General features: G+C 37.6%; 3 protein-coding genes across 5 annotated transcripts; 2 read left to right on the top strand and 1 right to left on the bottom strand.

The window, feature by feature from the left end:
- Positions 1-3,920: 3,920 nt before the first annotated feature.
- On the top strand, positions 3,921-13,606 carry cd63 (CD63 molecule). Its single transcript, XM_005918930.3, has 8 exons — positions 3,921-4,086; positions 4,782-4,870; positions 11,215-11,403; positions 11,550-11,624; positions 11,720-11,818; positions 12,009-12,152; positions 12,923-13,006; positions 13,184-13,606. Exons 2-8 carry the CDS (start codon positions 4,805-4,807, stop codon positions 13,247-13,249), a joined length of 723 nt encoding a protein of 240 aa, XP_005918992.1. The 5' UTR covers positions 3,921-4,086; positions 4,782-4,804; the 3' UTR covers positions 13,250-13,606.
- On the bottom strand, positions 10,456-22,339 carry letmd1 (LETM1 domain containing 1). Its single transcript, XM_005918931.2, has 9 exons — positions 22,178-22,339; positions 21,738-21,892; positions 20,854-20,969; positions 19,269-19,351; positions 18,952-19,138; positions 17,714-17,815; positions 17,469-17,621; positions 17,288-17,384; positions 10,456-14,806 (listed from the first exon to the last, which is right to left on the bottom strand). The coding sequence occupies exons 1-9, from the start codon at positions 22,291-22,293 to the stop codon at positions 14,730-14,732; spliced, it is 1,086 nt and encodes a 361-aa protein (XP_005918993.1). The 5' UTR covers positions 22,294-22,339; the 3' UTR covers positions 10,456-14,729.
- A 766-nt stretch (positions 22,340-23,105) lies between these two features.
- Positions 23,106-26,006, top strand: zgc:56699 (uncharacterized protein LOC405758 homolog). 3 transcript variants are annotated; one of them, XM_005918932.2, is made up of 7 exons: positions 23,106-23,156; positions 23,968-24,068; positions 24,171-24,277; positions 24,736-24,862; positions 24,959-25,048; positions 25,555-25,612; positions 25,693-26,006. In XM_005918932.2, exons 1-7 carry the CDS (start codon positions 23,143-23,145, stop codon positions 25,766-25,768), a joined length of 573 nt encoding a protein of 190 aa, XP_005918994.1. In that variant the 5' UTR covers positions 23,106-23,142; the 3' UTR covers positions 25,769-26,006. The 3 variants fall into 3 exon arrangements, with proteins under 3 accessions (XP_005918994.1, XP_005918996.1, XP_005918995.1); XM_005918934.2 differs by lacking the exon at positions 23,106-23,156 and adding an exon at positions 23,166-23,284; XM_005918933.3 differs by lacking the exon at positions 23,106-23,156 and adding an exon at positions 23,307-23,462.
- Positions 26,007-26,939: the final 933 nt, after the last annotated feature.

Here is a 26,939-nt window from a genome sequence, read left to right as displayed (position 1 = left end):
GTGCAATACTTTTTGTTAATATCCAACGGTGCAATAGACTTCAATACTTGAAATGTGCAATTCCCTTGTATTCTTATTCCTATTTATTCTATTTATCCCTTTTGTATATTTTATTTATATGTGTCTCTGTATTTATATATGTGTATATATAGTACTCTGCTCACATTCTGCAACTTCTGTCAGTGCTGTGCTATTGGAAACCGAATTTCCCACCCGAGGGATTAATAAAGTTTTATCTAATCTAATCTAGTCTTGATACAGCCTGTTGCGATGATGTTGTTTATTATATTGCTCTCTCTTTTTTTGCTTGTTTTCTCTTTTATCTTTCTCAACAGGTGATCCAGGTGATTGATATATGTATTTTCTGTCTGTTTGTTTTGTTGGTTTTTGTTTTTTTGCCTTTATCACCGTTCCTCTCGCGCTGTTTTTCTTTCCCTGCCTCTCTTTCTTTCTCCCTTCTCTTTCCCCCAGTCATGTCTGTCCCGTGTGTAGCAAGTGAAAATAAAATAAAATAAACAATAAAAGCAAAGGTGAATCAAATAGACCAATAGAGCAAGGCCGGGATGGTCCATTTGGTAAAGTAAATCCGTTGGGCATCTTTCTTTGCCATCCATTCGCTTCCGCTTATCCTTTTCAGGGTCACGGGGGGCGCTGGAGCCTATCCCAGCTGTCATAGGGCGAAAGGCGGGGTACACCCTGGACAGGTCGCCAGTCTAACACACAGGGACAGACAACCATTCACACTCACATTCACACCTAGTGGCAATTTGGATTATCCAATTAACCTATCCCCACAAGCTGCATGTCTTTGGACGGTGGGAGGAAGCCGGAGTACCCGGAGAGAACCCACGCAAACACGGGGAGAACATGCAAACTCCACACAGAAAGACCCCGGCCTGATGGTGGAATTGAACTCAGGACCTTCTTGCTGTGCGGCAACAGTGCTAACCACCGTGCCACCGTGCTGCCACCGTGCTGCCTTTAGACAATAATTCTGGTTGGCAAAAGAACCAAACGGGACAGGCAGAAAGAAAAAATAAAAAAAATTAAAGCTTCAATATTAAAGTTCTGACCTCTTTGCGATCCTGAATAGAGTACGCTAAAACCACTCCATCTGCTCATTTTATTTGTTAAATTGTTGATAATATGCATTAAGAAAAAAAATCAGGCCATTTTATTACATTTTATGGTCGTGTAACCAAGAGTGATATTTTTGTTTGTTTGTTTGTTTGTTTGTTTGTTTGTTTGTTTGTTTGTTTGTTTGTTTGTTTGTTTGTTTGTTTGTTTGTTTTGGCTGCTAAAGGGGAAAACTGCTGAGAAAAACTCAGCACTAACAGCACAGTGACAACTTCCACTGAACTTCTGTGAACTTCCACTTAAGTTCAGTAATCTCAAACAAGTGTTGCCCTCTTGTGGACATGTAAGTACTTAATCATTATTAAGAGCTTGAATACAAATGAAGTTGTTCTTATCTTCACACAGTGAAATGTCTGTGTAAGTTTTCAGTCATCCAGATCATAGTAGTCTTGAGGGCTTGAATAAGGTAACTCGACGTCTTTAGGAATTTTACCTCTCAAGAAGCCAACTGCATGAGAGCTGAAAGGTCTTGGGAAACGTAAAAATGTCCAGTTGCCTTCTTTTTTTCAAGCCCTCAAGACCACACACTGACGTATTTAAATGTCACAAGCTGCAAAGGACAAGTGTAATTGATCATATTAATTCATGACTCATTTTTGTGCTCACCCAGTTTTAAGATCCTGGTCTCGCCTTGAAGACCAGGAGGTAGACTGTCATGTGAAGGGTGGTGCAACTGTTTGGGTTAAGCCATCATTACTTCTTTAGTATCACCCACGCCTTTCCTGTTATGAGGAGTGAAAATGACCACCACTTCAAAAGCTTGGCATTAAAGCACAAAGGACTTTTAGCATGTAATTTTAGCAACTAATTGGTGAAGTGTTCAAAGGATGTTGAAAGATACCGCCTTACCGACAACAAAAATAATGTGGACATACACTTACGAAATGCATAAATATATTTTTATGATATGTCTCTAGTGTGATTAGCAAAATTGAAAACATGGCAAACACAACACCTAAAAATGTTTTAAATATGCTGAAGCAAGCATTCAGCTCAAAGTAGTGCTACATAAACACAGTGAGTGTAGCTCTAGGCTCCGGTTACAAACTGAACAGCTGCCCTGACCTACTGGCATACGTGTCATTTAATATTGTCAAATGGCGGAACCACATGACGCTGCATTTCACAATGTTATCACTATGTTCCCGCAGCATGCAGAGAGTGTAGCAGCTTTGAAATGTGTTCGTGGAAGGAAGCAAAGTGCTGTTTAATATTTCGCAGTTAGACACTCAGTGAAGGTTAAACTAAAAGCTGCTGCTGTGCATACATCAAATTAGCCAACTGTAACACCATCTGTCACTTGTGTCACTTATTTTATTTTATTTTAAACTAGGTCACACGTATTATTACTACTTTATGGTCTATTCAGGAATGTAGGTTACTCGTGTGGTTTTTGTGTGTGATACATTTATGAACCAACTACACATTTATTACTTTGCAGGTAACAAGGAGAGCACCTAGGATTAGTGATTTAGTTTCCTCTGGAAAACACTGTAAAACATATTTAAAAGTAAGAGAAAAATAATCATATAACTGTTTGCAAATAGAGCGCCATAAAAATATAAGTGTTCAGCATTTGAACTGTTTTATGATGACCTGAGGAATACCATAAGTTGAAATGTGTTGGTTAAATAATAAAGTTGTTGTATGAACTAAAGTGTTGCTGGAGGTTTATCTTTATCTGTACTGGATTTGTTCACATCATTCAGACTTTTACCACATGATCATAAATGATAATAATACTTTCTGATGTTATAAAAGCACAGCCTTACTGTAATTTATATGTCACAGGAAGTGACAGTGACTTGAGTGATCACAGCTCATTTGAATTCTTTGTAAATTTTGGTCAGTAAGACACTTAATCACCAGGATAAGAACGTTAGTGTGCAAAATGGGGAAATATATGAGGAGTTCACCTTTCACACATTGTGTTGTAACTTGTGTATTAAACATAACTTGTGTCACACTTTACATTTGCACCCTTTTTTTTAATGGAAGTGAGATAATTTAATAACAAATGGATGGAGATAATCATGGCTTTGTGCACATAGTATACTACTCGTTTGTTGTGAAATACAAACTGGTGCAATTAATGTAGATATTTTAAATCAGTAGCCCTTTATTGATGTATGTGTGAATTTTTAACAATAGCAGCATGTTAAGAGAATGTGAACCAAATTTACAAATAACAAGAAGAGAAAATACATTTTCCCTGACAACCCAAAATTGGTTGTTAATGCCTTACAACGAATTTATATTAATTAGCAGCTTATGACGCTGGTATTTACAACTTGCAAATATTTGTATGAGTGAATGAAGAGAAAGTGTTAGCTTTACTCAAAAAATAAGCTATACATAATAAACATGCGCACACAGACAAACAGCTAACATGAAGTGACACTGCAATTATATGATGCTGTGGTCCTAGAGTTACCTCTATTTATACTAATTAAAGTGATCTCTAGGTGACTGATGGAGTTATTTATATGGATTCAAACTTCCAGACTATGTAAACAAGTCAGGTCAGTTTCTAAATAGATGGATGTCTGGGGCTCATTTAAAAATGGGGAAATGAAAGTCAAACTGATTGGTATGTAGAAAGTTCTAGAATTACAGCTTTGCCATATTGGTTTTGCCACACCTCAACCTGACTCCAATTCTCCAATAACACCAACTAGTTAATCAACCGATATATCTTTACATATCCTAACATTAACCGACTACGCTAGACTATTACACAGCAGTAGGAGTTTGCGTTTAACGACGGGGCCCTGAAGGCAGCATTGAAGGGTAGAGTTGCGCAGGACAGTAAAAAGGAGGGAGCAGGAGGTAGCAGAGAGCGTGAAAGAAAGAGGAGGGAGTGTAAACGGCGGAACGCATCAGAGTCCCTTACAGCTTCAACTTTGTCTTCGCCTTTCGTGGCAAGATTTTAAAAACTTCTTCTGAAAGGTAGGTGTTAAAATAGCACCGAAAAAGTTTTCTTTTTCTCCTAACCGTTTTCCGTCCGGTGTTTTTTTTTTGGGTCGCTTTCTAAACTGTGCATCTAGCGGTTCCGTTGTCTTTTCTTTTAGACAAAAGAAAAATGTCGCCTAATGTAGATAAGGGTGGTTTATCGTAATTCTTTTAACTTAATTTGTAGACTTATTTGTGTGTATTTAAGAATAATTCAGTTTTCAGACTAACAGCTGTCGGTAATTTGATCTTGGCTGTTTGTGTAAAAAGTTTGACTCGTTGACAAAGCTTGTTTTGTTGCTTGCTAGCAGTGATTAACGGTCAGAGAAGTGGGGCTGCGTGTTCCTCAGACTCTTCTCAATTTACTCCAATTATTAAGTGTTATCCAGATCTGCGTGTTTCCTTAATTTTATCGTGTCTATATATAATGACATTAAAGTACAGTCCTAACATTTTTTGAGACTCCTTCGTAACTTTTAATTAGTAAATCTAAATAAAAATCAATCAGCGAAATGTGTGACGCGTTGATCTAACTTTAAAAATATAAATCACCAAGCGTTTTCATAGCAATGAGAGTTAGTATCCTACTGAAAACGAGTCAGCTTTTCCACCCTTCAGCTGCTCGTATTACAGCTGATGTAATCAGTTAAGAATTAAACTTGCAATAAACTTGCTTTCTTTTTTTAATGTAGAAAACGGATCTTCGTCATTCATCATGAGCGTAACAGGAGGAATGAAATGTGTCAAGTATCTAGTTTTCTTTTTCAACTTCATCTTCTGGGTAAGTAGCAGCAATCACATTTCTTTTATAGTAAAACTGGGCTATGAAAAAAAGAAACAAAACACAGCAGAGTGGACATGGAAACCACCTAAAACTAACTGCAGGAAGGAAGGCAACACTGTTGTCTAGTATAAGTTTATGTTTTCGGCTTATCTTCTTGATCTTGATCTACACAATATTTTCATTTCAGGACCTTTTTGTCACATTTCTCCTTTTACTAGCACTGTGACTCTGGCTTAAAGGTTGAGCATATAGGGCGGAATCATTTGTAAAATCAGATGATGAACACACACACACACACACAGAAAGTCACATTACCCATTCTTCAGTTTTGTGTTTAAATCTAATGGGACAATTAGTGAACTTTTTCCAAGATTAGTTCGTTTTACATCACCTTCATGGTGACGATAAGAGAGAGGGTATAAGAGAGGCAGGAATGTGAATCTTATGACCAGATTTCCAAAGTGTTGCAGTACCATGTGACTCCAGATCATTTTTTCCTCCTGCTTAGTCACCCCATAAATTTCGGTAAGCTGGTGTTTGCACAGTTAACTCTAAATTAACAAACTGTTATTTATGATAGGGCAAGAGGAAGTAAAAATGACAAAGCTGTTTTGGCGGGACTTCCCTTTAAGTCCCATTATTTAATACTTATACTCGGTAAACAGTTCAGTCTTTACAGCAGCATTTCCTTAAGTCCAGGTGTACCCTGGGATTTTGAGTCAACTGAGCAGTATTGTTTTAAGATGTCACCATAAAACCTAACTTAATCTAAAGAAAATGAAAAAGAAATTGTTTTAAGAAAATAATACACAGTTTTTGTGAAGTCAGTGGCCTTTAACTCGACAATACAGTCAAAGTTGTCATTGCCTTTATTTCAGGTGATATAAAGGCTGTTTTTTTCACATTTGAACACTAGCATGCCTTTAAGTTTGACAAGTCTTGGGTAGAGCAGGGCGATGTGACCAAAAATATTTATCACGATATACATTTGAAAATTTGCTATAACAATATAACGGACGATATAATTGACACTAGACAAAGTACTTTACAACTCCACAACTTTATTAGTGCAAAAAAACAAACAAACCATCAATGTATTTTCACTTAAACAAGCAGCTGTTTTTTGTGTGCATTAAAGTTATATAAAAATTTAACAGTGCAAATGCAAATTCCTTTCTGACAGTTTAACCAAAAGGCATTTCCAGTGGAAGTTGGCCGACATATCCTCAGCATAACCATGTATAATATCCACAAAACTTAAAAAGAGGTTATACACACACAATATGGTAATATTATGTTGAAGCACAGTACGTATCACTCCGCGAGGCTCCTGCCTACGATAGTCGTAATGCTCCGACAATCCATCAAGCGGTGCGGGTTCGTAGCTTAGCAAAGTTGTACTAAAACATTTGACAGATTTTCAAGCGCAGTGTACGACATAAAATCGTTTCAAGGTCAGTAAACACAACCAGAATTCATACATAAGGCACACGGGATTATAAGCGGCACTGTCGATTTTCAGAAAAACCAAAGGATTGATTTTAAGTGTGCCGTATTTTCCAAAAACAAGGTAATAACGACGGCCCGCTAGCATGCTCTAGCAAAAATAGTGCTTTGTTGTGTATCTGACAGACGAAAGCTAAACCAGTTCCACACCACTGAATTTGCAGCATTTTTACAAACCAATTCTGGTTCATCCGTTTCATTCAACGATCCGCTTTCGCTCTTCTCATTCTCTGTCACCGCCATGCTTTTTCCGCCATGTTTGCATGAAAACAAAGGCACTGCGCATGCGTGTTTTACCCATATTCTATTGCGATATTTCATTTTCTTATCGTTGCCCAACATTATACTGGTATTACCGTGAACGGTATGATATAGCCCAGCCCTAGTCTTGGGCACATAAAGTCTACAGTCTAAGGCAGAAATAAAAACTTTTGCTGTTTATTTGTTTTAGGTGGCAATTTTCTCAACTCCTATTAAGAGCTTTTTTGTTGGTCATGAGTGAGCGGAGAATAACAATAAACAGTTATAAACAATAAACTGTTATAGATGCACTTTGGTATTGTTAATTTTTTCCACTTTTTTAGAAGTGCTGTCATTATTTTCATTATTTATTGGGACACCTTATTTCACTCTTCTGGTCAGTATTTATAAACAGTATATAATAATTTAATGTGTGTAGCACACTGATGTAAGTGGAGGCATATATAAACATGCTGACGAATTCCGATCAATAATAATTGACTATTACTTTAATTGATTTAATTGATAGTTGTAAAATGTAAATAAATAAATTAGACAGTAGTAAGAAATGCCTCTCGACTCTATGGTGCCTTTCCATATATGAAAATTGTCTACTCAATGACCCACTCAAACATCACAACTCTACAAAGGTGTATTATGGCCACATTAAGAAAACATATTATTGATCATTTTGAGAATGAGGTGAGAATTTTGAGATTAAAGTCGTAATTGCATTTCGAGAAAAAAGTCAAAATGTGCACACTACATATGTTCTTTCAAGATAAACCGTCACTGCTGCTATAACCTCGACAAAAAGCCTTGTGTAGATGAGTTAATGAAACAAATTGGCATCTTGTGAGCTCCTCCAGGTTTGTGTGGTTTTTCCATGTGACCAGATGCAGCTTTCTGAACCATCTTTTGAATGTTCTTATACTTATCACCATGCTGTGTTTATGTGCTAAATGAGACATCATTTCCTTCCTTGTTACTAGAAGCGATTCTGAAGTGCGATTTTTAATGCAGTTGTCAGGAAACTACAACTGTAAATAATCTCCACATTTTGACCTTTTTCTCAAAAAAGTTCAAAATGTGTATTGACACTGGTTACTGACAATTTACTACTTAATAATAACTAAAATTGAGCCCTGCATGCTAAAGAAGAAAGTATAACAGAAAAATGAAGAAACATGTCAGTGTTCACTCACTGATAACTCCCCATATAGGAAATACTCAGTGGATTTCGCAGTGTTGAGCAGTGGTTTGACATTAGGGGTGGGGGAAAAATCGATACTGTGTAGTATCGTGATATTTTGTTTGCTAATAATGTATCGATACAGGGACAGCAGAAATCGATATTTTGTTACAAACAATTTTTTCGTGGACTGGAACATGCTCTGACTTCAGAGCATGTTGATCAGCTCCTTTTTCTGAGCAAGAATCCTGACATTCCTTCACTGTCCAAATGTGTTTAACTTTTTTTTTGGCAGCAATAAACATGACAGTTTATTTATTTTAATGAAGTTTAAAACTTTTTTATTTAATGTAAAATTATAGTTTGTTTTAATTTACTTTCAAATTCTTCAGTTGCTGAATGGGCTGCATAGTTTTCATAAATTGCATAGTTCAGAATAGCTATAATTGTACCAGATGGTTGCATTCAGTTAAGTTGGACTAGACTGTAATACAAACCGTTCAGTTTATAAAACTGACTGAAATGAGAGAAAGACTGAGTGTGAGTCTTTGATATTAGATAAAATGAGTATTGATAAAGTTTACCTTTATGTACAGAATTTGCATATCGCAAAATATTTTTAAAAATTGCAATAATATTGTATTGTGCGTTAAGTATTGTGATAATGTCATATCGTGAGTTGTATGGTGATTCCCACCTCTATTTGACATGTTGTGAAATTTCCTCAGCTGGTTGCACCATTATGTATTTTGACATCGCTTTGCCTTGTGGGAGTGTTAGTAAAAAAGGATGTTCGTAGCCATAGACTGACTGTTTTTCTAGCCCTTTGCCACTTTTTCTCTTTTTTTTTTGTAGATTGAAGTTTCATTCGCTCAGGCATAAAAGACATATAGGTTTTTGGATTTCAAATAAAACAACTTTTAAAATAATGCATACAGTTTCTTAAAATAAAGAAACAGCCACTCCCTTATCTGTTTGCGGAACGATCATGCTGACTGTGGTGACCGCAGTGAGTCATGAAAAATTAATGCTGTGAAACTGTGTGTATTTGATTGGCTAGTTTCTGCGTCTGGTTCATACATTTGTCTTCTCCCTTTCAGTTCGAGTAAGATTTTAAAATTACTACCTGAATTCTTTTTACTATGGTTGCTGAGTTGTGATACTTCCTTGTAAAAGGACTTTGGTTACACCTGTAGACACTGTAAATAAGTAAACTGGAGCCTCATGGTGAGTGACCTGTGAGTTTCAGCCCTATTGTGTTGCTAGTTTGCGCAAGTTTTTCTTGATTTTCAGATCAGAGTGGCAACACAACTAGTGCCTCTGGCTGAATAACAGACATTCGAATAGTTTCTGGAGAGAGCTATTGAAAATCTATTCAGTACAATCTTCTATATCTTTTCAATGATAACCAATTCTGATGAGTGTTGTGAACTCTTTTGATTGATTGATTGATTGATTGATTGAATCTTTATTTTGAACATGTTGAAAAAGTACAACAAAATAGAATTAAAAGAGACAAATGAACAAAGCAAAACAAAAGGAAAACGAGCAACCACAACTCCAAATAACGTTCATGTTCAAAAAGTCTTAACAGCACAGTTGTCTTGTACGTTAATCTCACAGTCTGATCTGCCTGTTGATTAGCTCTTCAGTTGTGAGAGCAAGAGAGCCACCAAATTTTGCCACAGCTTCCTTCTCAGGAAACATGAAGTATACTCTCTTCTGAATTTCTGTGACTTTCTGGGCTCTGCTTAGCTTCTCTGTTCACTCCTTTATATTTTGTCCTACACCAACCATTAGCTGTTTGTTTGACTCAGGCTCAAATATTTACATTGGTGGAGCCAACACAGAAGGATCTACAGTAGCAGCCAGGTCTTAATATGGATAGCATAGCAAACATGTGACTGACACTGAGGCTGGAGAGGTATCAGGTTGTCATACTGGTATGAAAACATTTATTTTCCCTTAAATGTTTCAAATATTAAACCCCTACAATAGTGAGCATACTGTTGGGAGCTGAAGTTGTTCTTCAGGGACTCCCAGTGGTATCTCCAGCCACAATATATTTGTTTTTGCCCTCGCCCATGTGTATCAAGAACAATAAAAACAGGTTAATGAATAATTTAATCTTACTCACACCTTATACAAAAGCTTTAAAATATCTAACATAGGTCTACATTTTACAGTTTAGCAATTTTTATACTGTTAGTCATTCAAAACATGTTTGATATGGCAAATAAATAACACCTGTTCTTATATATCTATATATATATCTATATATATATCTATATATATGATATATATATTATATATATATATATATATATATATATAGATATATATAGATATATATATAATTATTATTTTTCTTGAAAAAGTGCACAACTGAACAATTGTTTATCAGAAAAGTAGCAGGACTGAGTTAAAAGGGAATAAAAGTAAAAAGAATACAGTTTGCTCAAGGACACAGCTGATTGCGGTCAGACATTAGTGTTTGTAAAAGATCGAATGAATTGCTCTTATCACCCAAACCAGACAGTGACACTGTGACAGTGTCATTGTATCATCTGATCGTTTTACATCCGCATTCAGGGACTGAAAAATGTTGCAACTTCCTCTTTTGTTTTAGACCTTTCTCATGTTGTTTGCTTCCATGAAATGAAAAAGTACAATAATATAAAAATCAAATTGATTTAATGATACCATAATCAGATTTTTTTTTTTTTTCAATCTTTAAAATTTGTAGTAGCTATATTAAGATAAAAAAACTTGTCTTGGGAAATTTGTCCCCCCTTGAGGTGGCTGTAGGAGGCAGAGCAGGTCCCCTACTGATCGGAAGGTTAGTGATTTGATCCCAGGCTCCTCCAGTCTGAATGTCAAGTATCCTTGGGCAAGATATTAACCCCAAGTTGCTCTCCAATGCATCCATCTGAATATGAATGTGTATGAATGAAGCTAGGAAGCACTAAGTATAAAAAGAAAGTGCTTGTTTGAATGGGGGTGATTGGGTGACTGTGGCATGTTGTATAGAGCGCTTTGAGTACTCCAGGAGAGTAGAAAAGCTCTATATAAGAATCAGTCCATTTACCATTACCCCTTGGCATTGCTGCCAACTGTCAGAGAAGGTTAACATACACCTATTAAAGTAGTGGTATTCACCCTCCATAACTGGCACACAGGTGTGACACTTTCTAGATTGATCCCTATCACAGTCAAGTACCTGGGTGTATAAAAACACAAGTGTATTTGGTACAGTTTTATTGTTTAGCTGCTAATAAGAATCAAATTATTGTTGCTTTTCTTTGCTATCATACTTTTGTCAAATAGCCAAATAAAATATTACATTACAAATTATAAACCTTTCCCCATGAATTCACTCTAGCCTAACTTCTTATTCTTGCAGCTATGTGGCCTAGCACTGATTGTGGTAGGAATCATGGTTCAGGTGTCGCTTAACAAAACCCTCAAGATCACTGATCCCACTGCCTCGGCAGCTCCCATTATCCTGATCGGAGTTGGTGTGGTGATTTTCTTCATCAGCTTCTTTGGTTGCTGTGGAGCCTTCAAAGAAAACCACTGCATGGTCACCACGGTAATTCACACAGCACCATATGCAGTAACTTTGTTTTTGTTAACTTTTTTGCATGAGATTTCATTGTAAAAATTGCTGTTTATTTGTGTGACAACCACTCAGGTAGATCATTCAATTCCTCATTCGTTCCTTTTCTCCTCCCTCAGTTTGCTGTCCTTCTCTCACTGATTGTTATCGTTGAGATTGCAGCAGCAATTGTTGGATACGTCTTCAGAAACAAGGTAAGTGTTGAATACATCTGTTTTATGTGAGTCCCTGCAGAAGGTGTGGTTTTAATTTGAGCTGCAATGTTGTGTGTGTTGTGCCTCCCGTGTAGCTCTCAACTATCGTCCACGATAGCGTCACTGAAATGATCTCCAAGTACGAAAATGGTACACCAGAATTCAAAGAGGCCGTGGACAATCTTCAGCATAACGTAAGTTCACTGTAAATGTTCCTGTTCACTGTTTGGTTAGTATGGTACCACCCTGTCAAAACATTTTGCATCCTGTTGGTAAGTTTCGTGTGACAGGATATTGTTGCTGTTTGCACAATGTGTTCTATATCATTTTACTCTACATCTCAAGTTCATAGCTGTTGTTCATAGACTTGTTTGCATTTTCCAGCTGAAATGCTGCGGTGTGAACGGTTCTTCTGACTGGAAAAACTTCACTAGCAAAGGAAACTCTGTGCCTGACTCATGCTGCAAGAATGACACTAAAGGCTGTGGAATAGGAACCATGACTGACTCTGACAAAGTGTATCAGCAGGTAAACAGGGGTCAATTTCTTTCTAAGTTTATTTAACCTGAAATTCACTTTCTTAATTCTTAAGTCCTGTTTATTTAGTAAAACATCTAAGTTATCAGCATGTTGCTTAAATAGGTAAAAAAATATATATATCTGGCAAGCTAAAGAGACATACAGTAAATAATTGTTACCAAACTGCAACTGGATGGCATGTAAATATTAGAAACATGACTCCAGCTGCGTAACAGTCTTGCTTTGTGCCAAGCACACAAAAGGATTAAAGGATTTGGAACTGCAAACTCATCTGCTAACGACTGATTGATATGTTGTTAGGCAATGAGTGCGCACTAGTTAATCATCCTTTGTGAATCCAGTAGTGAGCATAATTTACAAAATGGACTTTGTGCTATTAAATGAGTGTCTGAGGTCATAAACTCTTAAGGAAAGTGTTTGAGGCTACAAAGCAAATAAGCCTAGTGCTGTTTTCTCACAGACTATACAACTGGCAAACAGAGTACCTCCAAAGTTAAATCTTTGAAACAAATTTTCCACCAGGAGATTAGTGACTAAAACAAACAAACAAAAAAAGATTTACTGCTTTACGTGCACGAGAAAATGGTTGAGGTAGCTGCTCTCAGTGTCACACTATGTGATTTGTAGAACCTCAAATGTGGAAGGAGGAAAGAAAAACGAAACGGCAAAAAGCCCACAAGCATACAGAGTGTACTCTGAGTTAACCTTTCTCAGACACAGTGGAGATCAATTCTAACTTTTCTGTTTGTTCTCTTTAGGGTTGTAGTGCTGCTATGGAGACATTTCTAAAGAATAACATCTTATGGGTGATAGTAGCAGCGGTTGTCATTGCTATCCTGCAGGTATGTAACACCATTAAACAAAATTTGCTCTTAAACTCAAGAGTCTATCAGCTCATTTTATTTTCCTTTGTTACTATGGTAATGTGTTGTTGCTCATCTTGCTTCTGGACTCTACAGACTTTTAGTTTTTAAAAAGTTGTAAACAAAAATGATGACCGTTTTCTCTCTTCCTTCCAGTTACTCGGTATTGTGTTTGCCTGCTGTTTGATCAAAGGCATTCGGGACGGCTACGAAGTTATGTGATCGACACCAGAAGAGGAGTTGACTGTTCGGGCTACTCACAAAGTTCTTCACTTGGATATTTTAAAATGTTCATCATACTTTCCACATAATACGCAGAATATAATTTTCTTCATACAGATAATATTTTCATAGTTAATGGCTCTGCTTTGATGCTGTACATGGAATGGAAATGGGGATTAATGTACAGTGTCATATTAGCATAAGTGAATGTTCTCTCTTAACTTTGCTTGCTTTGTTGTAAACGTGAGTTTATTTTGGTGTTCCTGGATCTGTTCTAAGCTTTGAACTGCTTTGGTGTTTATACGTCGTACTGGGTTCCAGTTTATAATTTTTTCATTAAAGACCTTTTTAATTTCATCTGAATTTTCTGTATAAAGTTATACAGGAGGAAAATGCACCTTTAAGATTTTTATTTCAGACACATTTCCAAGATATTGTATATAATATTGGCACAACACAACACTGAACATTTGCAGAGCAAGTAATAAAAAAAACCTTAAAAAAACATAACATAACTTTTGCATCTTCTATTTCAGATAAACTCTGTGTGCTCTTGCAAAAGGCACAGGAAGCGATGGCATGTTCAGTTTTACACTTACACAAGTCACCAGCAGATACAACAGGAATTTCCTCTTCGTAGGAGTAACCAGAAAGCAGGCGAAGGGCTTACAACAAATTTTGCACTTAAGTTAATGTCATTCCAGCCTTTCAAAAAAATAAGAAGGTAAACAATAAAGTGATATCTTGTCAGAAATGTGTGCTGTGCCACAAACCAAAAACTTTGAGAATGTGCAAGATGTTCAGCATCTCATCACACAAGCAAGCTTCAATGACTTTACAGCTGGGCCACCAGTGGGCTTTTTCTTTACATAGTTACTCTCGGGGACTTTCATATTGTCTACTGCTGTTTGACGTCAAGTTATAACGCCTCTTCATCTCCACATTACCCACCACAAGTCCTGTTACCCACAACCTTGATCATGGTAAACAATATTCAAAGTATATAAAAAAAAAAGCACAAAGTGAGGTACTGGCATGAAAGAATACAGGACATGTTTGATGTGAAATGTAAAAACAAACATGCCCATCTTAATGTAATTCTTTTAAATGGAATGTCTGAGCATATCACCAAACAAAAAGAACTGCTGAACTTAAACAGTGTAATAACATGTATCAGTTCACACATGCAAACAAGGTTCACATATAGCAATAGATAATCATGACATTACTTCCACATCACCAGTATAGCACTGGTGTCTAATAGATGACAATGGATTCATCTTGTTTTTAAATGCTATTAACTGCAACTGCAAAGACTTCTTTTTTGTGGTAAATCCTTTGAATAGAAATGGTTTCTTGCCAAAAACACCCTTAAAATGTTTCCTTTCCAAAAAGGAGCTGTTGAAAACCTCTTGGAAAGTTTTGCTTTTCATTGCACGTAAGAGTATAATCACAACAGCAGATAGCATGTGGCTTCCTGTCAGTGATGGCTGGGACCACTTGGGTAGTTTGCAGAGAGAAACACAATGCTGTGCAAAAGCAGTGACACCTCTGAGTCTGCAAAAATGAAAGTAAAAAATACATGCTAATGTAATAGCTATAAAAGAATCATGCAACATTTAGGAAATACTTAAAAGGTCTTTTAAAGCACCCCCCAAAATGCTTTAAATATAACTCAAAGCCTGATCTTTAAGTCACAAAAGGTAGTGGATATTTTGTCTTGACTATTGTACATAGAACAAGTAGTTCCTATATTGTTTAATGTGTGGAGACAATGTGCATTTATTACATTAGCTAGTTAGCAGATTTAGCCTCTAAACAATTTTTCAAGCCTCCCGTTATAACCTAAAAGAGCCAAGATTTTTGTGTCCGGCCGCTACTTAAGAATGCAGAATATCTTGATAAAGCTGATTAAAAAGATAGACAATAGCCTGATGGTTTCCAGATGCATTTTGGCAAATGCAATCCCTCTTGCTCTCATTCTGAATTGTACTTGGATTAAAAGCAAAGCCTGCTCAAATGTAATTGTCAGCAGATTCTGAATTATGAGAGAAACAAAAAATGCTGTTAGTGTCAAAAAAAATCTTATTCCTTGACTTGGCATAAATCTGTAGAGCAGCAGATTGTGCACTTATCAGGCTGTTCACACTGCTTTGTTAGGGCCATAAGCTGTGCACCAAACACCTCCTCTAGAAAGTTCACCGGCTCATCATCTAGGGTCATGTACTGAACAATAAATGCAACATGCACAGGTAATGCTGAATTATATTGAATTTTGGTTCCAATTAAATGCCCTTTCAGATTAAGTATTTTTTAAATGTTTAACTTTAGAGTAAAGTCCTGCATCAGTGAATGAACTGAGTATTAACATTCAAGTACAAACAGACACTTCATATTCAAATAAGAATTAACTTAAATAATTTTCTGTTCTGTCACTACACGTGTTCTTGAGTGAGACCGTTTCTGGAGCTACTTTGATACTACTGCAGTACATAGAAGGAGAAAGGCTTGGTTACTCTTCATAAAGATGATTTATATGTTAGATAAGCATGCAGTATATTTCATCAGCCATTATCTGCAGGGTGTTTCATTTGTTTAGAGTGCAGGTGTTGAACTCCAGGCCTCAAGGCCCGGTGTCCTGCAGGTTTTAGATGTGTCCTTAATCCAACACAGCTGATTCAAATGGCTAAATTATCTCCTCAACATGTCTTGAAGTTCTCCAGAGGCCTGGTAATGAACGAATCATTTGATTCAGGTGTGTTGACCCAGGGTGATATCTAAAACCTGCAGGACACTAGCCCTTGAGGCCTGGAGTTTGACACCCCTGGTTTACCGAAACAAAAAGTGGAGTGCCATCTGTTGGAATCATGTCAAATAGCAGTACAGACTCATTCCACTCATTTGGCTACAGATACACTGGAGTTTAGTAAAACTGGAACAGAGATGATCTGTGGGACAGTCTAAGCCTTATACACTGATCAAAAAATTAAAGGAACCCCTTTTAGGAACACTTACTTCTGGGATGTTGATCTGGTCAGTTAAGTAGCAGAGTGTGTTTATAACCATTTTCAGCTTTTTTGGTGCACTGGAGGGGCACCAATGAGACAACCATGAAAATAGGAATGATTTTACCTCATGGGGGCAAGTGACGTTTTTACCCTTCTCATCTTTTCTGACAGATTTTTCACTCGATGGCTTGGGTCAGTCTCACTACTGGTAACATGAGGCAATACCTGGGCCCTATAGAGGCTGCACAGGTAGTCCCACTTCTACAGGATAGCACATTAATGTGTACAATTTCCAGAAGTTTTGCTGTGTCTTTCAGTGCAGTCTCAAGAACAGGTGGATTCCAGGGGACAGGCTGTAGAAGGTCGTTAACCCATCAGCAGCACCGGATCGATTAAATTTTGGCAAAAAGGACGAGCCTGTTAAATAACTTTTTCACTTTAACTTTCAGGGTGTCATTAAATTTAGCCCTCTGTAGGTTGATACTTCCATGTCCATCACACAGTATGCCATTCTTTCATTCCTAACATATTACCCAGTCCACATCAATATCTAGCACGATTTCTTTTCGGATGTCCTTTCAAAGTGTTTTTAATGTTTTTGAGCGGTGTACATCCAACAGATGTGCTGCACTTCAGCTATCCACAGCATCCACAAAGCACATCAACTCTAAATTGTGCTCCACATACACATGCATAAAGCCAGAACTTTAGTTTAGGCTCATATTTACTTACATTTTGAACTATTATTTTGTTTTATTTTATTCCATGGTTTTTCTGACTCATTATGGACATTTTGGGGCTGACTATACAGGTAAGCACAGTAGAAGCAATCAAGTCTCAGCTACTTTATTAGGGAGAAATCTGTGCAATATTCTGTCTGGGAATTTCTCTTCACATAAATCCTCTTAAGGAAACAGGTAAAGTTATTTTTATTACAATTCTGGTCATTTTTCTTTGGCTCTCATCAAAGTCTTTAGGGTAGGTGACAGAAAAAAAGAATCTATACTGCAAATCCAAATAATAATAATACCTTTCAATGAGCTTGACACCTGTAGCCACTGGGACAACCATTCACGACACTGGTTAACACCAAGAACATCAGCATTGAGGCCCCTTAGATAACAAGCCTGAAAGGAGAAAAACATCAAGTATTTATAAAATGGCTTAAAGAGGAAGGCACTCAGTATATAAAGTCATGGAGAGTGATGGACCTGTCTGAGTTCAGAGTCATTCAGCTGGTGAACGCCCAGTCTGCTGAGGCCCCGGTCCAGTTGGAGCAACTCCAGCCCGTGGCTGCTTAGCCGCTGGCCAATCAAGAAGCCGGGGAGCCGTGGCGTCAAGAAGAGCAGCGGGCTGATGTGTCTCTGATTAGCCATAAAAACATGAATACGAAGGCTTTACTAAGCCTTTTGCATTCCTGTTAACTGAGACAGAAAATTGGAGGAGTTTTACTGACCATGTGATCAACGCTCATCCTCCTTATACCCAAAGGAGGTCCAGAAAACAGGCTTCGGATAGCAAGGATTTCAGACGCTTTGGGGTTTGCTCCACTTTGGACCTGAACAAATATCAAACATACATGTACTGGTTAGAAATTAACAGATCTGCAAATCTGTACTGTTTCACACAGTTCACAGCCAAACTTTGTGGCGTTTAGGCACCATCATGACTGACTCCTGCAATGTTTATTAAACTGAAGAATGAGAACTAGGGTGCACTTACTATTTGTGCATCCATAATGAACAGTTTAAAATTTAACAAATAAGTTGTAGTTTTCTAATGAAAAGAAATGACAGTTATCCTCGCAAACTGGCCAAGTATCCCAGCTATGTGTCCAACGTTTGAAGTGAAAAACTGTGTGAAAGAATACTTAGCAGAGCAGAAAAACAATGCACTATTTTTAAACCACTGACAATTTAGAGTGAGGATTTCCATTGTCTTAATAAGAGGGGGGATACATTAAATAGCAAGTGAGGAGTCAGTTTTCACAGTCGACATGGAAGTGGGGAAAAAATTGGACAGCATAAGAATCTCTCAGACAGAACTGTAATGGCCAGAACACTTGCACAGATCATCTTCAAACCACAGGTATCAGGTGTTTCCCCAATAAGCATGGGTTAGTACTAGAAGCAGGCCAAGCACAGACAAGCAACAAGATTTCTTGGGTGCTTACAAGATTATAAGCACCCAAGAAAGCTGACAGGACACATGCATGGAGCACAATAACCACAGACAGGTCATAGTGCGCATGCTCTCGGCTCTCCACCACTAAAATCTACCCAAATCATCAGCTGGATAGCCTTTAGTGATTATGCAAGTGCAAAGCTGGGTTATTGAGCAAGGGAAGAAGATGGATCAGTTTGATGAGTCACATTTTCTCTTACATCATGTGCACGGCCAAGAGGATGTGTGTGCGTGTCCTTAACTTTGGAAGAGTGCTGGCAGGATATGCTACAGATTTAGTGCAAGACAGTAGAAGAAAAGTGATGTCTGGGCAATGTTCGGCTGAAAAATCTTTGGTTCTGACATTAATGAGGATGTTACTTTGAGACATAATATCTAGTTATTCCCTGATAACTCGTGCTACATTCAGGAAGATAACATTGTAAGGGGCCACACTGTAAAAACTGTTCGTGAATGATTAGTGTACTTTGCAAGCAGAAAGCAGTACTGCTACACATTCCCGATACTTACTTTTGCACACAGGTCCTTAAGTTGTCTCTGTAAGTGACCATTTTTGACCTGCTGACTCGTGCACTCAAGTCCTTTGAGCACCGGCCAGTGGTGCCGAGCTCTGAGGGAGTGGTACACTCTCCGAAACTCCAGCTGCTGGCTGGGAGTCCAGAAGTGAGGGATCAGGAGCTGACGGGGGAAGAAATACCTGTCGATGCAGGAGGAGGTGTTGTTAGCAGAGTGAAGCACAATAAGTGACAGAAAATGATTAATGAACAGGGACAGCAACATAAATAAGCCTGCAAATCAAATGAGATGGTTATTTCAAGAGGACTCACATCAAGACAAAAACCAGGTAGTTGGCAAAGGGAGGGATGGATATGATCACCAGCGGGATGGCCTTGATCAAGTCTCTGCGAAACTGTCAAACACAAGTCAAGTGAGCCAAGTTACTGTGAGACATTACAGCCCTGAAACACTGACAATGCATAAACTAAAAATACTACACTGCCATAAACACAGGAATTGAAACTCTACCAAAATCTACACTAATTTATGAGAATGGGTGACTAAACGCTAATCCCTCCCCTTAAAGGATGCTCTGACAGTCCTCACGATTATGAAATTCTTTTTAAATACCATTAGTATTTATTCAGAGCGATAGCTCAGATTGAATACCTGACGTACAAAGTCAGAGAGATGAATCGGCTGAGATGTGTGGAGGGGAGAAAGTGGGATTATCGGGAAAAGGATGCAGAAGATGAGGCTGACAAGCAAGAAAAAAACAAAAGAAAAAGGAGCTTTACGGTTGTTTTGACAGGAAACGCTGATGGTTGGCATGAAAAGGGAAGATTTAGAAGACAAGAAGAGTTGGAAACAGACATTCCACTGAACTGATCAAAAAGAAGAAGCTGCCAAAAATAAATAAGAGCATTGCTTACATCAGCATTACACATTTTTCAATGCTGATAAAGTAGATGACCTTCTCTACCTCCTGAGGCATGCCATCCCACCCCTTATGCACCTAAAGTGCTAGCATCTTGATAAATCCTTACGCCTGTTAACCTAATATCAGACAGAATTAACTCATTATGACCGGTTCAAACAGTGGGTGTTTGTTTTTTCTTTTTATGGTTGATTTAAGCCTTTTCATTTTAGGAGTTTAAATTAGAATATATTAATTTGTTATTTTGATCTTGAATTCTGTTTTTCTGTCTATTTATTCTTTTAATGAATACAAACTGATGGCTGCACTAAATAATATAATAGTTTATTTGCCTTTAAAATTTTATACAGTTTTGCCAATTAGTGTCAAAACAAAATAGAACTGGTTTTATTTGTGTGCATGGAGATGGTGTTAACCCGACATGAATTCCCATTGCCGGTATTACACTAATAATACTCCAATCGATAATCTAAATAAAATAGGATTATATTGGATTTTCTGTGACAAAATGCATCACATTTTGGTAGATAACGTGATAGAAAACGCAACTTTTTTTTGCTAAGAGTGAATGTATGAAGGAAAGGATTTTTAAAAAGATCCCAGATAAAAAAAAGCAGAGGGAATTTCTATACAAGGGAATTTCTTTTTGTAACCAGGGTTCGCCTCCTGCTGGCCATTAGACAGAATGCAGTCAAAAGAAAATTTTACACTCAGAAGCAATAGCATCATATTAACAATCAAAATCAAGTATATTCCAAACTTTTGCAATTTGAAAGATTAAAAAAATCAAATAATTTTTTTCTGACTTATTGCAGATTTAATAATAACAAAATAAATGTAATTATATTTAATACAAATTTAATAATAATCAAGAAATTACTCATTTTCACTGAGCTATAAGCAGTTTGATTCCCTCCATTTCTAATATGTGTGGAAAATTCTGATATTTCTGTGTGCAGTGTGGTAAACAGACCCACCTGTCTGAGTTTCTCCATGTCCCTGTAAGGCAAATCCTGGAACTTTACTCCATCAGACCACATTTTTCCTTTTATCCTCCTGATATCTTTGGCATCTCGGAACAGTAGCTTGAATCCTGGAATGAGTGACAGAAAAAATTGTATTAAATATTACTGTAGATTTAAAAATTTTATTTGACTCTTAGAACAAAGTGCTTTGTAGCATTCTGTTTATTTAGACACCAACTCCTTAGCCTGCTTGTACTCTGTAGATGTTCGCTTTAGATTGGGGCCACAAAATGATGTAATTATATAATCATTTGTATATTACAAACAGTATGTAGTATGCAATGTTTGTTTGCTTGTTTAATGCAGTTTTAATAGAGTAAAATGAAAATTTGACTTGCAAGACCTGAAAAAAATAAGCTCGGGTAAGTGATGGACAAGAACAGTGTTTTCTGGATATAATGCTGCTGATGGGGTGATGTTTGAAAGAAGACAACTGGACTTCTTTAGGTTTTTGAAGACATTTCACCTACCATCCAAAAGGCTTTTCAATTCTAGAACAAAAGCAGACACACCTATACAGGAAGTAAAGACCCTGAGGACCCTGATGTTAGTAGACCAGGTGAAACGATCATATTAAGGCCATGGAATATGAGAAATCTGGCTATTAAATGTCTTATTTTAACTCCAGATTCTGATCATGAGTTGGGTCTTGAATTCTCTCTCTCTCAGCAACTTTCATCTTCAAAAACCTTCATATATAAGGTGCCTATGTACTACAGCAGCCTGTTTCCTGGTCCCTAGTCAGGTTTCCCAACCTCATTGTTGGGCTAACAACACTCACAGGGCTCTCCTGCAGTTTTTTGGAGACCTCAGGAGTGAGTAAACCGTGAGCTTACCTTCCACGAAAGTGTGATAGAGCAGAAAAAAGCGGGGAAATCGCTTTTTAAGGAAATCTTCATATTTGGTATTAGCCCACTGGAGTTTGGAGGCAACATAACGAGCAAAACCTCGTCTGACTTCGGACGATGAGTAGTGTCTACACAGGGGCAGTCTGTCAGAGAGGAAAGATATCTGTCATTAAAGGAATAAAATAATTGTTTGTACATTAAAGAATTAAACATGATTACTCTTTATCGTTGGGGTATGCACCGATCACGATATAATAATTGCTCTGATGAAAATATCAACAACGTACTTTATTTTCTATTTTAAATTTTATTTTCAATATCTCTTATCAGCCGGTAGGTATAGCTAGCTTAGCAAAGGTTTACGAAACACGAGTAAAACAAAAATGATAAATGATGGAAGCGACGATGTTAATCGGCTTCATATATACCTGAACTGACAGACCACGTAGGGAGAGTAAAGACCATGTGTTATCCTGTTTCTACCGAGACGACAGTGTCGGATTAAAGACAGTTGACTACACAGACTCGAACAGGACAGCGCCATGTTTGACAGGCAGCGCACTTACCGTAATGACGCTCATATACAGCAAAGATGAAAGTGAGTCAGTTACCGTAATGGAAAAAAATGGTGCCAGGGTAAATATGAGTCACATGCTACTAAGTGTGTAAAATGATGGCAAAAAATAACCTTTTTTGTTTTATAAATGTAAATAAGCATTCTAAAAACACTGACTCTTTCATATTTTAATGAACCATCTATTCACAAAATAAAACGTCTGCTTTAATATAAGAAAAATATGATATGATGTGATACAAATAGCTCCAGTTACAAATAAGTATTTTATAAGTATATTCCATTTTGTTGTTTTTCGCTGCTCTAATACAATAATTTCTAACCTTTTAAGATCACTAAAGAATTTCAGATTTTTTCTTATTCTTCATATTACTTCTTTGCCAGTAGCTGTGTACTTTTACGTTAGCATTTTACTTTGAGTACTGGAATTTTACATGTAATCAGTAGTGTCTACTGTATGTACTCTTACTTTTGCAGTTCATTTAATTTGGCAATTCTTCCAAAAGTCAGTGCAATTTAATTAGCATGTTTTATTGATGCTATTTATCATCTTTACTTAAAAATGAGTGGGTACTTTTTGCACGGACAACTAATTTAATTAGCTGCTTCTTCCACCAAAAGCCAGAGATTCAGTTTGCACATTTTATTGATAGTATTCATACTTCATATAAAAATATTTTTTAAAAAGAAAAAAGGTAAAATCGGCCCTGCGACAGACTGGCGACCTGTCCAGGGTGTACCCCGCCTCTCGCCCTATGACAGCTGGGATAGGCTCCAGCGCCCCCCGCGACACTGAAAAGGATAAGCGGAAGCGAATGGATGGATGGAAAAAGGTAAAATCCCCGTAGAGCTAATAAAAAAATTTTAAGTGCTAAAAATCACGTGACTCTTCGCGAGATTTAAAGAAGTGGGGCGGTTCTGGTTGTTTGATATCTTTTGAGAGAAGCGGTTCTCTTTCACGGTAATTTTAAACTGCTTCTAGGCTTTATTCGAACCATTTTCTATAAACGTTACAAAAGTTAAGTGCATGTGTTTAAAATTCACGTGTTAGTGTCTCAGGCAATGTGCTGAGTAGCTAGGCAACTTTTTTGCTAACAGACTTTGGAAACAGGCCAGGTCTTCTTGCTGCATATTTTACGGTAACGTTTGATGAGCTAGGTACTGTGTAGCGTGTCCACGAGTTAGCTCTGTGACTTATTTTAGCCATAAAGAATGGCTTTATATCAGTCAAACGTGAACATTTGGTCATCATGGGATGTTTAATCAGGTCAAAGAAGAACTGGGGGTGTAGGAACCACCTGCACCTATACTGAGATACAAAGAGTTGGGGGGGAAAGAGCTAGCTTCATTCACTAAGGTCACTCATGTTTCTGTCTTTGTACACACATTAGGAGTATTTTTTTTCTTCTTCTTCTCTATATTTAAAAGTAATCCAAACCAGCAGGCTAAGTTAAGCTCACTTTGGGATAACAGAAAAATATTGCACACCTGCAGAGCTGAAGGGTTAATGTGGTTATGCAGCTTGTGAATGCTGTGCCATGTGTTGGCATTACCAAAGTGCAAGCATTTAGCTTACACAATTCCTGCGTGTCTATTTGGGGGTGGGTGGTTATATTTTAATTTAAACTGTTTGCCTGCCCACAGTAAATTCCAGCTACAGATGGCGAGCAATTTCGTAATTGGAAGCACCAGCAGTCCCTGCAGGACCTCTTCTGCAGAGCCAGCACAGCTGGTGGAGGAATATGGTGAAACTTTTTTTTTTTTTTTTTTTTTAAACATTAAGGTGTTGTCAGTACTTTAAATCCTAAGTTAATGCATTTGTTTCTTCCCCCCCGCCGCCCTTAAAGATGGGAAAGGAAACACAGACCCAGAAAAACTTCTTCAGTGCCCTTTTGATAAAAACCACAAGATCCGGTCCAGCCGCTTTCCTTACCACATCATAAAGTGCAGGAAGGTGAGTCAAGTGCTAGTATCTTTAAAATTTTAGGTTTTAGTTGTATTTTCTTTCTATTTTACATTAGTCTGTCAAATTGAGTTTACTCATTTTAGTTTTGTTTTTTAGTTTCTGTAGTTCCAGTGATGGTTTTAATCTTATAAGAGACTTTGGCCTTGTTAGATGTTGACAGCAGCCATTACAATGCAAACATTAAATCTTGGAAGGGCCTCTGGATTTCATGCAGCTGAGTTAAACAGGATCCTATTGAATAATCTAACCACTGAACCAGCGCTTACAATTATTTTTATTCAGCAGAACATCAAAACGCTAAAGTAGCCAAATTTTCTCCACTGGTGGATGAGGGAGAATAAAAATTGCTAAGTGGCGAAGCTGGTACTGGTCTTGAGTAATTTCCTGGCTTGAATGAAACTTTAGCCATGATTGAAAGTTTGATTGTTTATATAAACTCTCTGCAGAACCATCCCAAACTGGCGCGTGAACTGAAAACCTGCCCTTTTAATGCTCGCCACCTGGTCCCCAAACATGAGCTGGCTCACCACACTGAGACCTGCGAGGACAGAGTTCCTGTGGACATGGAAGAAGGTAAGACTGCTTTTCTCCTTTTTTTTTTTTTTCTTTAACTTAAATTTAATCATGTTTAACATCGTGAATATTTCTTATTTTACACCCCTGTTACAGATGGAAGTTCAAGTTCAAATGGACCTTGTAACTGGCATGTCCCAGTCAGCACTTGGGTTAACCCAAACATGACTGAGGATTGGGATCAAGGTATGACTTATAACCTCATCATCTTGGTATTGGCACAAGGATGACTAACCCTTACCTGGCTGTGTGAATCAAGCGTTAAAGTGCTTTAGACTCGTTTTCCTTGTAATGGAAAGCTGAAGACAACTGCTCCTCCTGCTTGAAGCTTACGCTCACTTGATCTGTGACCTCTGTAAACGCTTCATCTGGGTTAATGGTCTTGGTTGCTAGTTTTAGTAATTATTACTGAATAAAACTCTTTAACTCTGGAAGATTGCTCAGGGCTGTTGTGATGAACTGCTACTGTGTAAAATGTGAAATATCCCATTTCTCACCTAGGTCAACCTTTTTCGAACCTTGTGTCTGAAAACTGCTTTTCCCCCTTCAGTTTCTGACTGTTAAACAATACTTTCCATTTTAAGAATGGGTCTGGGTCTAAATGCACCTGAAATATAAACTTTTTGTGCTGCACCCTGAGACATTGAGACAATACTTAGTGAAAGTATTAAGGTAACTGTCCCATCTTGCAGAGGCAGATAACGCTGCTCCTTCATTTGTGTGGGGTGAAACCAAAACCATTGGGCCAAAGTAAGTCAGCTCTTCCATCAGTCTGAATCGGCTAACAGTAGTTTTTCTTTGTTCTCTAACTGTTGTCTCTCTCCCACCAGACAGGAAACAAGACCCACCAACAATCTTGGTCCAACGTTTAGATCACCCAGTGACATTCCATGGTCTGGTTTTTAAGCTATAATTTGTATTTACTGCATATGCAAGCATGTTTAGGCATTTCCCTTTTTAAATTTGTTTTTAACTTTTTTTTTTTTTAAAATCTCCCTCAATGTGACTCATGCCTTCTGCCAGATGCAGACTACGTTGATGTGATATGTCCACTTTTTTTTTCTTTTTTTTTTTTCGTCGCATCTAGCATCCTCACTGTTTAGTCAGACTGCATTGTTGTTTAATAAAGCTGTTTACGTGAGGAAACTTGAGTAAATTCATTTTCAGTCACATGCTATGCAATGATTCAAGATGGTTTAAAGGCAAACTTTTCAAGTCCTATATTTGCAGCACATCCTATATTTGACATCAAGTCACAAGGTTTGATTAAACACCAAAAACAGTTGGTGTAGAGCAGGGATGGGGGAACTGGAGGCCTCAAGGGCCTGTGTCCTGCAGGTTTTAGATATCACCCTGGGTCAACACACCTGAATCAAATGGTTAGTTCATTACCAGGCCTCTGGAGAATTTCAAGACATTTTGAGGAGGTAATTCAGCCATTTTAAACAAACTGCTTGGTGTAACATGAGTTGTGTAGTGGCAATACCTTTTATTTATGGCTATTCTAGTTGTGCAGCATGCATGCGTGCACTTATAACAGCTTGGAACACTTTGACTTCAGTGTTGCTTTGATTGGTTAGCATTCAATATAACGCACCCTGAGGTAGCTGTGTTTTAGTACTATATAAAATTGAGTTGGAATGAGTTCTTGGCATAATTTCATCAAGGTGCTCCACGCATTCCTCAGATTTTGAGTGACATGACTGCATCACAGTTGCTACGCATCCATGACTGGAATTTCATGTTCCGCCACATTGCAAAAGTGCTCTACTGCAGCGGTCCCCAACCTTTTTTTTTTTTGCGCCAAGGACCGGTTTATGCCCGACAATATTTTCATGGACCGGCCTTTAAGGTGTCGTGGATAACTACAACAAAATAAAACTAGTGCCGGTACCGAAAAAAGAAAATTTATTCATAACACACGTGAAAAGACCCAGGAAAACAGAGTAAACGATAAAAAAATAACGCTGAAAACAGATTTAAAAACCCTGAAAACTATACATTTCACACCTGAGCCTCAACTCTCGCGGCCCGTTACCAAACGACTCACGGACCGGTACCGGTCCGAAGCCCGGGG

The sequence above is a fragment of the Haplochromis burtoni genome, unplaced genomic scaffold, assembly GCF_018398535.1.
Source record: "Haplochromis burtoni strain Fernald_Lab_line unplaced genomic scaffold, NCSU_Asbu1 Contig_31, whole genome shotgun sequence".
Lineage (NCBI taxonomy): Eukaryota > Metazoa > Chordata > Actinopteri > Cichliformes > Cichlidae > Haplochromis > Haplochromis burtoni.
Note: the sequence above shows the minus strand (reverse complement) of the source record. Positions and strands in the feature narration are given on the sequence as shown.

Coding starts and splice junctions, on each gene's coding strand:
- cd63 (XM_005918930.3), top strand. CDS start 4,805: ATGAGCGTAACAGGAGGAATGAAATGTGTCAAGTATCTAGTTTTCTTT. Junction 11,625..11,719: donor GATACGTCTTCAGAAACAAG/GTAAGTGTTGAA, acceptor CCTCCCGTGTAG/CTCTCAACTATCGTCCACGA. Junction 11,819..12,008: donor TGGACAATCTTCAGCATAAC/GTAAGTTCACTG, acceptor TGCATTTTCCAG/CTGAAATGCTGCGGTGTGAA.
- zgc:56699 (XM_005918932.2), top strand. Junction 24,278..24,735: donor ACATCATAAAGTGCAGGAAG/GTGAGTCAAGTG, acceptor AACTCTCTGCAG/AACCATCCCAAACTGGCGCG. Junction 25,049..25,554: donor GACTGAGGATTGGGATCAAG/GTATGACTTATA, acceptor CCCATCTTGCAG/AGGCAGATAACGCTGCTCCT.
- letmd1 (XM_005918931.2), bottom strand. CDS start 22,293: ATGGCGCTGTCCTGTTCGAGTCTGTGTAGTCAACTGTCTTTAATCCGA. Junction 17,816..18,951: donor TTAAGGACCTGTGTGCAAAA/GTAAGTATCGGG, acceptor ATATTTGTTCAG/GTCCAAAGTGGAGCAAACCC. Junction 14,807..17,287: donor GGTGTCAAGCTCATTGAAAG/GTATTATTATTA, acceptor TCATTTTTGCAG/ACTCAGAGGTGTCACTGCTT.